Raw genomic sequence first — 15675 nt, 5'->3', positions numbered from 1 at the left:
ATTCTTGTATTATGTTTCCAAATTGTAAGGATGAGGAAAAACACAAAAATAAAAACATGTCTAAGGCTCTGGGAGAGCCTAAATTAGGGGTGAAATGTTTTAGAAATTATTGCTCAGTCATTCCATAATTCCTGCAAAGGCAATGAGAAATTAAGCCAAAGGTGACTAAGAGGAAAATTCAGTCCCTATTCATCTACTAATTAATTATAAAATATTTATAAAACAAATAATGTATGTTACAGAAAGTGGCGCCCAAAAAGAAAATAGATTTAAAGATATAGAATGTGGCTTCCGAAATGAAGATAGGTTTCAAGAGGAATATGAACCAATAAACCAATGGTTCTTGAATTCTTATATGCAGATGCCCCTAAACCAATGGTTCTTGAATTCTTATATGCAGATGAATGTGGAATGCTTGAAAAATCCAGATTTTGAGCCCTTTTGAAACAGAATTTCCATAAGCAAGGCTCAAGCTCTATATTCTACTAAGCTTCCTTGTTGTTATTTATGCATACCAAAATGTAAGCACCACAGACCTAATTTATAAATGTGGGAAATATGATAACTTATAGGATAATTACACTTTATTTGGTAAAATGATAAAATGAAATATCTGATTTATTTTCACAAATAACAGAGAGTAATAAAAATACATATACATTTACAGGTGAGAACCATAAGAAAAATACTGGTATAGTAATTTCTTGCTGAAGAAAAACTGTCATTGACTTTAATATAATTTTGTAAAATCTTGGCTAATGTTGCTATAACTAGGTATAGTAACTAAAAGGACTTCCAACATACTAACAAACCATAAGCCTACTGCAAAAAGCGCACTTACTCTTTAAAGTTCCATATGAACTACAAACATCATTAATAAGAAATAAAATTAATTATTATTTTGGTAACGTAACAATTTTTTATTTTTTATTTTTTATTTTTTTTGAGACAGAGTCTTGCTCTGTCGCCCAGGCTGGAGTGCAGTGGCCGGATCTCAGCTCAGTGCAAGCTCTGCCTCCCGGGTTTACGCCATTCTCCTGCCTCAGCCTCCCGAGTAGCTGAGACTACAGGCGCCCGCCACCTCGCCCGGCTAGTTTTTTGTATTTTTTAGTAGAGACGGGGTTTCACCGTGTTAGCCAGGATGGTCTCGATCTCCTGACCTCGTGATCCGCCCGTCTCGGCCTCCCAAAGTGCTGGGATTACAGGCTTGAGACACGGCGCCTGGCCAACGTAACAATTATTTTAAAACAGATAATTAGCTTCTTTTTTCTTTTTTATTTACTTAATTTATTACACTTTAAATTCTGGGATACGTGTGCAGAATGTGCAGGTTTGTTACATAGGTATACATGTGCCATGGCGGTTTGCTACACCCATCAACCCATCATCTACATTAGATATTTCTCCTAATGTTATCCCTCCCCTAGCACCCCACCCACCTAAAGGCCCAGTGTGTGATGTTCCCCTCCTCGTCTCCATGTCTTCTCACTGTTCAACTCCCACCTATGAGTGAAAACTAGCTTATTTTTTCTACTAGATACCTGCAAAGAATAATGAAGAACTTGACAAGCAAAACTGACAAGGCTTGCTGTTGTTCCTCTAACCCATCTGCCATTTTCTGAACACACTGTAGCAGCTGGATCCTCAGAACCTGCAGAATATTATCAGGAAGCAGAGATATTCCTGGAGGCATATCATCTACCCTAAAACAGAAAGGGAAAAAAATAAGAAGCCTGTTGAAATATAAGAAGAAAATCTCTGGCATTTAAATGAACTTCATTTTCAGCCCAAATCCTAAAGAAGCTCTTTTATTCATTCCAGATACTCTGTGCTTTCTTGTCTGCAACACACCACCAGATGATTAGTAACTAGAAGATTATTAGAGCAGAGTGGTTTTTCTTATTTCAGAAGAGGCTTACTAAAGAGGGCAACAGAGAGACTATTTGATATCTTCAATTGTACTATTTTTAATGAAAATATTTAGAATAAATTAATTTATGTTCCACTTAGAAATACTATGTATACTAAATACTGTGTATAGCAGTGTGCATATCATTTCTAAAAGAAACAATAACTGTAAAATAAAAATGAAGTATCTACATAACTAATTTAATATCTGTCAACTGTTGGCCAGGTGCGGTGGCTCACACCTATAATCCCAGCACTTTGGGAGGCTGAGGCAGGCGGATCATGAGGTTAGGAGCTCAAGACTAGCCTGGCCAACATGGTGAAACCCTATCTCTATTAAAAATACAAAAAATTAGCCGGGCGTGGTGGTGCACCTGTCCCCAGCTACTCAGGAGGCTGAGACAGAAGAATCGCTTGAACCCAGGAGGCAGAGGTTGCAGTGAGCCGAGATTGTGCCACTGTACTCCAGCCTGGGTGACAGAGTGAGACTCTGTCTCAAAAAAAAAAGAAAAAAAAAAAATTTGTCAACTGCTTTACTAAACATCATTGTTTAGTATAGACTCCCCAAGCCATATGATCAGAAGAGGGAGAAAGATAACCAGCAAAAGGAAAGAAGAGAGATAAAAGGGTATTTTAAAAAAAAAAAAAAAAAAAAGGAAATGTAGAGCTCTGAGCATGGGTATCAACAGAAGACTTTAAAAAATAATAGATCAATATTTTGTGACAAATGGTTTCCATGTAAGACAATATGGTTCTTTAAGGGCAAATGCCAACATCAGACATGAGTGGTTCCTCTGGTGTTTCTTTCATAATAAAAACCCATACCTGGATTCAAAGTCTAAAGACATGGGTACTAAATCTCACCTCTGTAACATACAGCTAATCATTTAACCTTTGAAGTTCCTCATGGACACTGAAGTACCCAACCTCATGAAATAATGTATCTGTGTTCCAAGAGGAGCTGGTTTTAAGTGGGCTATGCAGATAAGCACAAGAGATATATGGAAGGTCACTCCTGTGGTCACACAACCAAAACCAGAGAATACCTCCTCCCTCCCCATCAAAAATCAGTGGCACTAAATAAAACCCTATCATCTCGGGGATGGCAGAAAATCCAAAGCATAACAAAACATGGATATCTTTTTTTTTTTTGAGATGGAGTCTCACTGTGTTGCCAGGCTGGACTCAGCTCACTGCAACCTCCACCTCCTAGGTTCAAGGGATTCCCGTGCCTCAGGCTCCCGAGTAGCTGGGATTACAGGCACATGCCACCACACCCACCTAATTTTTATATTTTTCACAGAGACAGGGTTTCACCATGTTGGCCAGGATGGTCTCAATCTCTTGACCTCGTGATCCACCCACCTTGGCCTTCCAAAGTGCTAAGATTACAGGCGTGAGCCACCGTGCCCGGCCCAAAGAAAGCATGGATATCTTACCAGCCTGAAAGATGTAGGCTTAGAGTCAAGGCATGTTGAGTCACAGATAATGAAAAAAATGCAGTATTTCTTATAAACTTGTTTCTGGCCTGAGGTCTGTACCTGGTTGAAATCTATGCCAAATCACCAAAGAAACAGAAAATTGGCTCAGCAACATAGCAAGACTTCATCTCCACTGGGGGGAAAAGAAAAAATTAACCAGGTATAGTGGTACATAACTGTGGTCCCAGCTACTTGGAGGCTGAGGTAGGAGGATCGCTTGAACCCAGGAGTTCGAGGTTGCAGTGAGCTATGATCATGCCACTGTACTTCAGCCTGGTCGACACAGAAAGACCATCTCTCAAAAACTAATAATAATAAAAAATAGAAAGAAATAGAAAATGGTGACTGCAACTTCTCTCACCATTATCGAGTGTTTAAAGAGATTTTTATACCATACTTAAAAATTGTTGCTAACCTGAATGGGTAGACAATTCCTGTGCTGCCACAGAAGACATTACAGTAGAGGGACCTGCAGAGAGAGGTTAATATTTCCAGGGAAATGAGAGACAGGAAATATCCTGGCAAGTCCAAAAGACTTGTGGAAGACCTGAAGAGATTGACCTAAGGAGAAGGACAGTAGAAACACAACTGAAGGGGCCAACATCTTAGAATTCATCTAAAAACTGCAAGTAATCACACAAGTAGGATGTTCTACCAATATTTAATATTCTGTTAATATTTTAATAAAACAGATACAAAATAAACAAAATTTCAAACATGAATGAGAAAATACCCATTCTCATGTGGGTTGCCGGTACATGACAGGTGGTTGCCAATACTTCTACAGGCAACTACATGTCTACTTGTGTTTTCTGTGTTTTTTTTTTTTTTGAGATGGAGTTTCACTCACATTGCCCAGGCTGGAGGTGCAATGGCGCAATCTCAGCTCACTGCAACCTCCGCCTCTTGCGTTCAAGCGATTCTGCTGCCTCAGCCTCCCGAGTAGCTGAGATTACAGGCATGTGCCACCACACCCACTAATTTTGTATTTTTAGTAGAGATGGGGTTTCTCCATGTTGGTCAGCCTTGCCACCACGCCCGCTAATTTTGTGTTTTTAGTAGAGATGGAGTTTCTCCATGTTGGTCAGGCTGGTCTCGAACTCCCGACCTCAGGTGGTCTGCCTGCCTCGGCCTCCCAAAGTGCTGGCATTACAGGCATGAGCCACCGTGTCCGACATACATGTCTACTTTTAAGGAATGGCAGAGCTTTCTATGTGAATCTGCTGTGGTCTGAATGCTGGTATTCCCCCAAATTTCATATGTTGTAAGCTAACCCCCAGTGCAATAATAGTATGAAGAGGTGGGGCATTTAGGAAGTGATAAGTCATGAAGGCTCTGCCCTCATGGATGAGATTAGTGTCTTTATAAAGACAGTGAAGGGAGCTGCCCTGCTCCTTCCTCTGTGTGAGGACACAGTATTCATCCCTCTGCTATGTAAGGACACAGCAAAAAACAGAGGACAGGCCCTTACCAGACATCAAATATGCTGGTGTCTTAATCTTAGACTTCCCAGCTTCCAGAACTGTGAACAGTAAATATCTACTGTTGTTGTTGGCCAGGCACAGTGGCTTACGCCTGTAATCCCAGCACTTTGGGAGGCCGAGGCGGGTGGATCACCTGATGTCAGGAGATGGAGACCATCCTGGCTAACACGGTGAAACCCCGTCTCTACTAAAAATACAAAAAAAAATTAGCCGAGCGTGGTGGCGGGTGCCTGTAGTCCCAGCTACTCGGGAGGCTGAGGCAGGAGAATGGTGTGAACCCAGGAGGCGGAGGTTACAGTGAGCCGAGATGGGGCCACTGCACTCCAGCCTGGGCAACAGAGTGACACTCCGTCTCAAATAAATAAATAAATATCTACTGTTGTTCTTTAAAAAAAAAAAAAAAAAAAAGTTTCCAGTTCTGTAAGCCACAATTTTTTTTAAGAGACAGGGTCTTGCTACATTGTCCAGGCTGGTCCTGGACTCAAACTATCCTCCCACCTTGGCCTTCCAAAGGGCTGGGATTATAGGCTTGAGCCATTGTGCCCAACCTATAAAATTTGAGTATCACCTGCCCTATTTTACAGGGGTCTGAAACCAGAAGGTCAATATGCATTTTCAGCTATGAAATATAGAAAGGTCTATACAAATATAATATATTTTAAACATGCTATCACTAAAACCTCAGAATCTTTTCATAAGCCACTGTATACTAATTTCCTATTCCTTTAAGAAAAATGCCTGAATCTGAACAGAGCTCCCTAAAGCATGCCTATGATTAAATGACAATTATACTTTACAGCCATCTCTTCTTCAGCTTATGCTTAATATGAAGTATTGCTAGTATTTTCACATTGAGTAAAAGGCTGTTTAATTAACTATAAGCAGAAAAATCTGAAGCACATAACCAGTAGTCACATGTAGAATATAGTTAGCCTCTTTCTGAACCATCCTACAACATAAATTAAGAAAGTGTTTTATAAAATGAACACCAGGCCAGGCGCGGTAGCTCAAGCCTGTAATCCCAGCACTTTGGGAGGCCAAGACGGGTGGATCACGAGGTCAGGAGATCGAGACCATCCTGGCTAACATGGTGAAATCCCGTCTCTACTAAAATAAATACAAAAAAACTAGCCGGGCGAGGTGGCGGGCGCCTGTAGTCCCAGTTACTCGGGAGGCTGAGGCAGGAGAATGGCGTAAACCCAGGAGGCAGAGCTTGCAGTGAGCTGAGATCCGGCCACTGCACTCCAGCCTGGGCAACAGAGCGAGACTCTGTCTCAAAAAAATAAATAAATAAAATAAAATGAACACCTGAGTGTAATTAAATTACACAAAAAATAAGCCACAAAGCATATCATAAGGAATGCCAAATTCTATAACCCAGTTACAAATATTTCATTTTAGTTGGGGCATCATTTCACTTGTAGCTTTGGATTCTTTCATTCTCTTATTTATAGGTGGTACCAGAAAATCTCTCATTAACATATATATACAAATTTTTTTTCGTGCTAAAGGGCCAAAAAGAGGTAATCTAAAAATAATAAACAAAGATTCAGATATAACCAATTTTCAAAATTAAGCAAAGCTATTCCTCCTCACTTTTCCAAAAACATATGTCAACAAGAAAGAAAATATTCAATTTTCCAATATTTTATCCTACTTATTTAAAAGTTCCCATTCTCTATATGCACATTGTTTCTAATAAATAATTAAACAGTCAAAAAATAAGCTTCTAAAAATGACTAAAGAGGACCAAAATTAGCTCCTAAGAAAGATTTTTTTTTTTTTTTTAGACGGAGTCTGGCTCTGTCACCCAGGCTGGAGTGCAGTGGCGCGATCTCGGCTCACTGCAAGCTCCGCCTCCCGGGTTCATGCCATTCTCCTGCCTCAGCCTCCCGAGTAGCTGGGACTACAGGCGCCCGCCACCTCGCCCGGCTAGTTTTTTGTATTTTTTAGTAGAGACGGGGTTTCACCGTGTTAGCCAGGATGGTCTCGATCTCCTGACCTCGTGATCCGCCCGTCTCGGCCTCCCAAAGTGCTGGGATTACAGGCTTGAGCCACCGCGCCCGGCCTAGAAAGATTTTTTTTAATTATAAAATTGGGGCTTGGTTGAACATGCCTTATAGATAACGTTGAAATTTTTGGCCATGTTCCTAACGTTATGAGCATTTAAGGACTTGGAAGCATTTGCCCACCTCTAGGACTTTACTGTTCAAAATTCTATGCTTCTTTTGTTGCAGTTTCCCAAATTCCACAAATCTGTTCCACTCCTCTGTTTGGGTATTGAACGTTTACTGTAAATCAATGGTTGTCTGTGTCTACTACAGGAAGCAGTCTAGGTTGAAGTTCAAAGGCTTTATATTCTAGTAAAAGCCACCTCTGCTTTACATTATGAATTCTGTAAGGTCAGTTTACTTTACATGAGGATTAGCCATGTGTCTCTTATCTTCAAGGTGATTTGACTAATTTCATAAAATATCTTGTATATAGCATGTACTTAAAAATTTGAATGTTTTATATTAGAAAAATTAAATTCATGGTTCAGTTTTTTGACAAAAACATGAACCACAATATTAAGTAAACAAATTATATCACAAATACAGCAATGCTCTTGGCATTCTTCATGTTACTTTAAACACAGTGGCAATATAAGTCTACATAATGCTTTTGGAAACAATGTCCCAAGAAAGGAGACACACATAATGTATGGATAACAACTGCACCTTAGAAACTTTAGAAGCCTTCATTCCAATATTCCAAACATTTAAAGGCTCAAATCCTAACTCTATAAAATTCATAGTTCCATGATTTAAAGCAAGCTGTAAATTATTAAAACAGAAGTACTTCTAAGCACAAATCACGTTATTTTATTGGTAAAAATTAGCAATAAATAATTTTATTTTGAGAAAAGGTCAAGATTAATACTCCCCAACCTTTAAAAACCTAACATGAATAATATTCTAATGAGGAAGACATCTGAAACTGGATTTATAAATAATGATCCTAGTCTTTTTTTAGTACACTCACATCCTTACTTGAGTTGAGTATCTCAGTCCAAAGCTCTAGCGACGACTCTGGATTATCACAATTACCTCTTAACTAGGCTCCTTGCCCACAGTCTCAACCCTCTCCACCAGCCACTAAAGTGACTTTGAAACACAAACTCGATCAAGACACTCTACACAGAACATTTTTCAGCAGCACTCTTATTTTCCATAACAACAACAAAAAAGTCAAAGTCCATTTGTATTGCATGCATAGTACCTCATGATCTGGCCCCTATTTGATTCTCTAGACTCAATTCTCCTTTACTACCTCTGATTGCCTACCTCTATCCCCAAAATGCAAACACTTTTCCTCCTTTAAGATTTAATTCTCCAGACACTATTTCTCATCATCAACCACCATCAATTCCTCCCTTCTCTCCTCAACACATTTTTTCTTTTTTGAGACAGGGTCTCACTCTGTCACCCAGGCTGGAGTGCAGTGGCACAATTACAGCACACTGCAGCCTCAACTGTCTGGGCCAAATCAATTCTCCCACCTCTGCCTCCCAAGTAACTAGGACTACAGGTGCACACCACCATTTTTAATTTTTTGTAGAAATGGGGTTTCACCATGTTGCCCAGACTGGTCTCAAACTCTTAGGCTCAAGTAATCTGCCCGCCTCAGCCTCCCAAAGTGCTGGGACTACAGATGTGGCCACTGCACCTGGCCAACACTTATCTTAAACTGGCACTCCTTTTGAGGCTAGATGCCTCTCCCCATTTTTCTTGCATTTTACCCCAGCCAATCTCCCTTACTGAACAACTATTAGACCTTCAAAATAGCTTAAGATATAGAAAAAACTTTATCTGAAAAGTGGGCCTGGGAAATGGTATGAAAGTGGGAATGGTGGTGGGTAGAAAAATGAAAGATTTGTACTTTCAGTAGTATTTTTCCACAAATTTGAATTTTTCCATTTTATGATTTTTAAATCTAGTTTCTAAAAATCTAAACACTTCATCTTCTCTAAGATGTATTCTAAGGTCCTACAGTAAGGCCAGGAATGAAAATAAGTTTCAACTCACATGCCTATTGTATAATAAAGAATGTATATCTGGTCTTTGTACCAGTTTTCTGGCACATAGCTTCAAAAACCCTTGAGATTTTCTGAGTGATATTCAGAATGTCTTCTGTTATTTATAATAAGCCTTATGGATTACATCTGAGTCTATGCAAATGAAGTGACTCAAGGTAAGCCCTTAGTTTCAACAGAAAGTTGTTCCTATCAGAAAGATCAAGCATTGGCCAGGTGTAGTGGCTCACACCTATAATCCCAGCACTTTGGGAGGCCAAGGCAGGTGGATCATGAGGTCAAGAGATCGAGATCATACTGGCCAACATGGTGAAACCATGTCTCTACTTAAAACACAAAAATTAGCCAGGCGTGGTGGTACATGCCTGTAGTCCCAGCTACGCAGGAGGCTGAGGCAGGAGAATTGCTTGAACCTAGGAGGTGGACATTATAGTGAGCCAAGATCGTGCCACTGCACAGCCTGGTGACACAGCAACACTCCATCTCAAAAAAAAAAAGAAAGACCAACCATTAATTAGAGGGCTGGAATTTTCAGCCTCACCACTGCTTATACTCCTAGGAAGAGGGAGATTGAGCTCAATCACATTATCAATTATGTAATGAGACTCCAATAAAACTCTGGACACCCAAAACTTGAACAGTTTCCTGATTAGTGAATACGCTGATGTTCAGGAAGGGCAACACACCTTGACTCCATGGGGAGAGGGTGTGGAAGCTCTGCCTCCAGACCCTTCCACACCTTGTCCTATGTGTATTCATTACGATAAAGCCGTAATCATAAGTATAGTGCTTTCAGTGCTCTGAAAATTTGTTGTTATGGAAAACAACAAATTCAGGGTGTGAGAACCCTGAATTTATAGCCAGTTGGTCTGAAGTGTGGGTGATCCCCAAGACTTATAGTGGCTGATGTCTGAAGTGAAGGCAGTCTTACGGAGGACTGTGCCCTTAACTTGTGGGATCTGGTAGTTAGTGTCAGAAATGAAGTGTGTTGCAGGACACCAGTTGGTAGTGTCCTAGAAAAGCAGAGTTTTCTAGAAGCCAGGTCTAGCATCATCAAGAAAGACTACTGTCATCAATTAGCTATGTCTCTATGAGAATAGGGTTATTCATGAGTATCAAGAGGGTAACATTATTGCCATCCTTCTAGTATGTCATCAATGAAATCTTTGTGCCAAAAATGAAAAACTCATCCAAGGGTAACAAAATAGTGTTTCTACATACCTGGTAGGCAGCTTTTCAAAGTCAACGTCTAAAAATTGTTCATAGCTAGAAACAAAAGTGTCCAACCATAGCTTCAGGTAATCTGGATCTTTCTGAAATAACAAAATCATCATAATATTAAGTATGCCTATCAGGGGGAAAAAATGCTTCCACACCTATTAAGCAGATACCTAAAGAATCAATACTATGAAATCTCTAAGTGATATTCAGGAGTACATATGTGCTGTTTTAAAATGTATATTAAGTATATGGAACTCTCAAATGGCTTCTCATGTCACTCAAAGAGCTAAAATCTTAACAATGTCCTATAAAAGTTTAAACAATTTGCCCTCCCATATCCCTGTAACCTTGTCCATTGTTATCCTGTACTAACTGGCCTTCTGGCTGTTTCCTGGGACATGCCAGACATGCTCCCACCCTAAGGACTTTGCACTGGCTGTTTTCTCTACCCAGAACACTCTTCTCCCAGGTATCTAAATGGCTACTCCCTCATCTTCAAGTCTTTTTTTTTTTTTTTTGGACAACTGAACATTTATTTGTGTGCCTTTCTTCTTATGTGTATTTCAAGTCTTTTCAAAACAAGGCTCCCAGACTCTCCAGATTAAATTATGTCCCTGGGCTTGGTCCATTGCTGCAGGAGTCTTAGGGAGCCTTGTACAAATGCTTGAGTTACTCATTTACCAACATTAAACCCTAGGATAGAAAATGCAACAAAGCAGGACTCCTTCTTTCATGGCATGTGCTGATTTCTGACGAGGCGGCAGCCAATATAGAAAACACTGGAATTTTTCCTTAGAACTGGACTGTGATGAGAGGTGCTTGCCATGAACATAAGCTACGGTATTTTCTTTGACTCTTCGTTTCTAATTTTTGAAGATAAGGCAAGGAATAATCTTCTCTAAAGATACCTGATAATAATTCCCCAAAAGCAAAAACACATGCTTCCACTGCACCGTGCTTTCAAATATTCTGGGTCTTGTTCAGCTGGCAGATGAGCTGACTGATGCATTCACCCTGATAGCCATGTGAGCCCATCTCCTTGAGGAAGCCCACTATATTTTTGGTATATAGTGGATGTATATAGCCAAGATCACACTACCGCACTTCAGCCTGAGCATGACGGGTCACCAAAAGGTGGAAAGGGCACAAGAACCATGAGATCTCCTAGAAATACTTCACTGGGAAGGCAATTTCATGAATGAGGTCTTCCAAGCAAATGACACCAAACTTCTCCAGGTGCTCCTCAATAACTGCGTTGTCTGTCAGAGGGATGGTCTTATTCTTTACCTCGGCTTGTCCATGTTTCAAAGTGAGTTCCCACAAAGACTTCAGATTTAGAAATCCCCAGGTCACATAAGTTTCCAATATAAGCAGCATTTTTTTTTTTTTGTTTTTTGTTTTTTGTTTTTTGAGACGGAGTCTCGCTCTGTCGCCCAGGCTGGAGTGCAGTGGCGCGATCTCGGCTCATTGCAAGCTCCGCCTCCTGGGTTTACGCCATTCTCCTGCCTCAGCCTCCTGAGTAGCTGGGACTACAGGCGCCCGCCACCGCGCCCGGCTAATTTTTTGTATTTTTAGTAGAGACGGGGTTTCACCGTGGTCTCGATCTCCTGACCTTGTGATCCGCCCGCCTTGGCCTCCCAATATAAGCAGCATTTTTAGGTTCTGGGGGTTGACTTAATTTACAAAAACACCACTAAAAATTTTCTTCAGGCAAAGTCTTAAAATAGTTCTCTCCACCAGTAAACTCATGCCATTAATCCTTTTGATGTGCACAACAAAGGCCATGGAATGTTTATCTGGCAATTCCAAGGCATGAGGTCTCACTTCTAGTCATCTGAGATGCACCTTGTCACATTTCTGCCTTCAGGAATCATGTAGGAATGATTCCAGTCACTTAAATGTGAGCCTTTTTCCCTTCCTCTGCTCCTTCTTTGCCAAAAGGGCCTGCTTTGCCTGAGTGGCTTTGAGGGCTTGAAAAACCATCCTCTTTTTCAGGAGATTTTCTGGACCCAAAGGGATTTTTCTTTGCTCTTGCTCTGCCATCTTCCTAGTGTTGCAGCTCCTGATCATGCACAACCCCATCCCAAGTCATTTTTTAAATGACATATTCTCATTGAGGCCTATTTTTACTTCTTCTTAAAACCAGAAACCTCACCACTCCCTTACTTTACCTTATCATGTTCCCTCCACCATGGTCCTTTATCAACTTTCATCATGCTCTATAATTTACTTATCAGTTTATTTTTTGTCACTTCCCCAGAATATACGATTCACAAGTGCAGAGATTTTCATTTTTTTGTTTACTGAACACCAGTACCTTAAATAGTGGCAGGTACTGAGACTGTGCTCAATAAATATTTGTTCCATGAATTAAGAGTAAGTGTAACATGCATAAATGAAATCAAATTGGAAATGGATCATTAACATAAACATAAAAACTGAAACCAAAATTTTCTAGAAGAAAATACACCAGGCACAGTGGCTCACGCCAGTAATCCCAGAACTTTGGGAACCCGAGGCAGGTGGATCACCTGAGGTCAGTGGTTTGAGACCAGCCTGGCCAACATGGTGAAACCCCATCTCTACTAAAAATACAAAAATTAGCCAGGTGTAGTGGTGCAAGTCTGTAGTCCCAGCTACTCGGGGTGCTGAGGCATGAGAATTGCTTGAACCCAGGAGGCGGAGGTTGCAGTGAGCCGAGATCCGGCCACTGCACTCCAGCCTGGGCGACAGAGCGAGACTCCATCTCAAAAAAAAAAAAAAAAAAAAAAAAAGAAAGAAAATGGAGGCTGGGTGCAGTGGCTCACAACTGTAACCCCCACACTTTGGGAAGCTGATGTGAGAGAATCGCTTGAGCCCAGGAATTCGAGACCCGCCTAAGCAACATAGTGAGATCCCATCTCTTAAAAAAATAGAAAAAAATTAGCTGGGTGTGGTTGCGCATGCCAGTAGTCCCAATTACTCAGCAGGGTGAGGTTGGAGGAATTCCTGAGCACAGGAAGTCAAGACTGCAGTGCGCTGTGATCATGCCACTGAGTGACACGTGCCATTAGTAAACAAAAAGATTAAAATCTCTGCACTTGTGAAACTTATATTCTGGTGACAGAGTGAGACTCTAAAGAAAAAAGAAAATGGAAAGACAAACCATACTGGCTGAAAATATTCTCAGGGACTTGTATGAAAAACATAAAGATCTCCTACAAATCAATAACAAAAAGACAATTCGATTTAAAAATGGGCAAAAAGCTTGGACACTTCACAAAAGGGAATACACAAACGGCCAAACGGCATCCTAATCTGTGACCAATATCATTAGTTACCCAGATAAATGCAAATTAAAACCAAGTAAGATACTATTATGTACCCACCAGAATGGCTAAAATTAGAAAAACTATATCACGTTAGTGAAGACGTGCAGTAACGGTAACTCTCATACATAACTGGTGGCAGTATGAAACAGGATCACCACTTAGAAAAGTTTAAGTTAAATATACACATATCAAACAGCCCAGCCATTCCTCTCCCAGATAAATGAATACAAATATCCACAAAAACACTTGTACAAAAATGTTTATGGAAACTTTGTTTATAACAGCCCAAAGCCAAAAACAAAACTTCTATCAAGTTAACAGATAAACAAATTGTTATATATTCATACAACGGAATATTATTCCAGGAATAAAAATGAACTATTGATACTCACAATGACAAAAAATTTTTTCAAAAATCTATTGAGCAAAAGATGTTAGGCATCAAAGCACGTATCACTTATTTATTTATTCATGTATTTATTATTTATTTATTTATGAGACAGGTTCTCATTCTGTTACCCTGGCTGGAGTGCAGTGGCATAATCACGGTTCACTACGGCCTCAAACTCCTGAGCCCAAGGAATCCTCCTGCCTCAGCACTCCAAGTAGCTGGGATTATAGCTATCATGTCTGGTTAATTTTTGTATTTTTTGTGGAGACTGGGTCTTGTTACAGTCTCAAACTCCTGGCCTCAAGTGATCCTCCCACCTTGGCTTCCCAAAGTGCTGAGATTATAGGTATGAGCCACCTCGACCAGCCTGATATCACTTATATGTAGTTCTAGAGCAGTCTATGGTGACAGAAATTAGACAACATGGCTGCCTCTGGGAGGACTGACTGCAAAGCGGCACAGAGGGAACTTTCTTGGGTGATAGAAATTTTACATTTCTTGACTAAAGTAGTGTTTATACAAATGTTTGCATGCATCAAAATTCATCACATTTGACACTTAAAATCTGTGCATTTTTATGCTTTGTGACATTTCAATAAAGCTGAGTTGAAAAAAAAAACTATGATCCCGAGGGTGGTTCCAAGATGGCTGAATAGGAACAGCTCCAGGCTACAGCTCCCAGCGTGAGCGATGCAGAAGTCAGGTGATTTCTGCATTTCCAACTGAGGTACCGGGTTCATCTCACTGGGGCTTGTTGGACAGTGGGGGCAAGACAGTGGGTGCAGCCCACCAAGTGTGAGCTGAAGCAGGGTGAGGCATCGACTCACTTGGGAAGCACAAGGGGTCAGGGAATTCCCTTTCCTAGCCAAGGGAAGCAGTGACACAGGGCACCTGGAAAATAGGATCACTCCCACCCTAATACTGCACTTTTCCAACGGTCTTAGCAAACGACACACCAGGAGATTATATCCCGCATCTGGCTCAGAGGGTTCCTTGCCCACGGAGCCCTGCTCATTGCTAGCACAGCAGTCAGAGATCTAACTGCAGCAGCAGCGAGCCTGGGGGAGGGGTGCCCGCCATTGCTGAGGCTTAAGTAAGTAAACAAAGCCTCTGGGAAGCTAGAACTGGGTGGAGCCCACCGCAGCTCAAGGAGGCCTGCCTGCCTCTGTAGATTCCACCTCTGGGGGTAGGGCATAGCTGAACAAAAGGCAGCAGAAACCTCTGCAGACTTAAATGTCCCTATCTGACAGCTTTGAAGAGAGTAGTGGTTCTCCCAGCACAGAGTTTGAGATCTGAGAACGGATGGACTGCCTCCTCAAGCTGGTCCCTGACCCCCAAGTAGCCTAATTGGGAGGCATCCCCCAGTAGGGGCAGACTGACACCTCACGTGTCCAGGTACCCCTCTGAGAGGAAGCTTCCAGAGGAACGATCAGGCAGCAACATTTACTGTTCAGCAATATTCACTGTTCTGCAGCCTCTGCTGCTGATACCCAGGTGAACAGGTTCTGGAGTGGACCTCCAGCAAACTCCAACAGACCTGCAGCTGAGGGTCCTGACTGTTAGAAGGAAAACTGACAAACAGGAAGGACAACCACACCAAAACCCCATCTGTACGTCACCATCATCAAAGACCAAAGGTAGATAAAACCACAAATATAGGGGGAAAAACAGAGCAGAAAAGCTGAAAATTCTAAAAATCAGAGCACCTCTCCACCTCCAAAGGAACGCAGCTCCTCTCCAGCAACGGAACAAAGCTGGATGGAGAATGACTTTGATGAGTTGAGAGAAGAAGGCTTCGGATGAT

General features: G+C 41.2%; 1 protein-coding gene and 1 pseudogene across 4 annotated transcripts in view; both read right to left on the bottom strand.

The window, feature by feature from the left end:
• NBEAL1 (neurobeachin like 1) overlaps positions 1–15675 on the bottom strand; it is a 207187-nt gene that overhangs the window by 164840 nt on the left and 26672 nt on the right. For all 4 annotated transcript variants that reach the window (XR_013402118.1, XM_028830998.2, XM_015110738.3 and 1 more), the window contains exons 3-4: positions 10170–10261; positions 1542–1703 (exon numbers count right to left, since the gene is read on the bottom strand). Coding sequence is in view for 3 of the 4 variants with exons in the window: in XM_028830998.2 (XP_028686831.2) it covers positions 1542–1703; positions 10170–10261 (254 nt within the window). In the remaining variant the exon portion in view is untranslated. The remainder of the gene's footprint in view (positions 1–1541; positions 1704–10169; positions 10262–15675) is intronic.
• LOC106992693 (ribosomal protein uL30-like) lies at positions 10991–12375 on the bottom strand (annotated as a pseudogene).

Source organism: Macaca mulatta, chromosome 12 (genome assembly GCF_049350105.2).
Source record: "Macaca mulatta isolate MMU2019108-1 chromosome 12, T2T-MMU8v2.0, whole genome shotgun sequence".
Taxonomy (NCBI): Eukaryota; Metazoa; Chordata; class Mammalia; order Primates; family Cercopithecidae; genus Macaca; species Macaca mulatta.
This window is presented reverse-complemented; position numbering and strand designations above follow the sequence as displayed.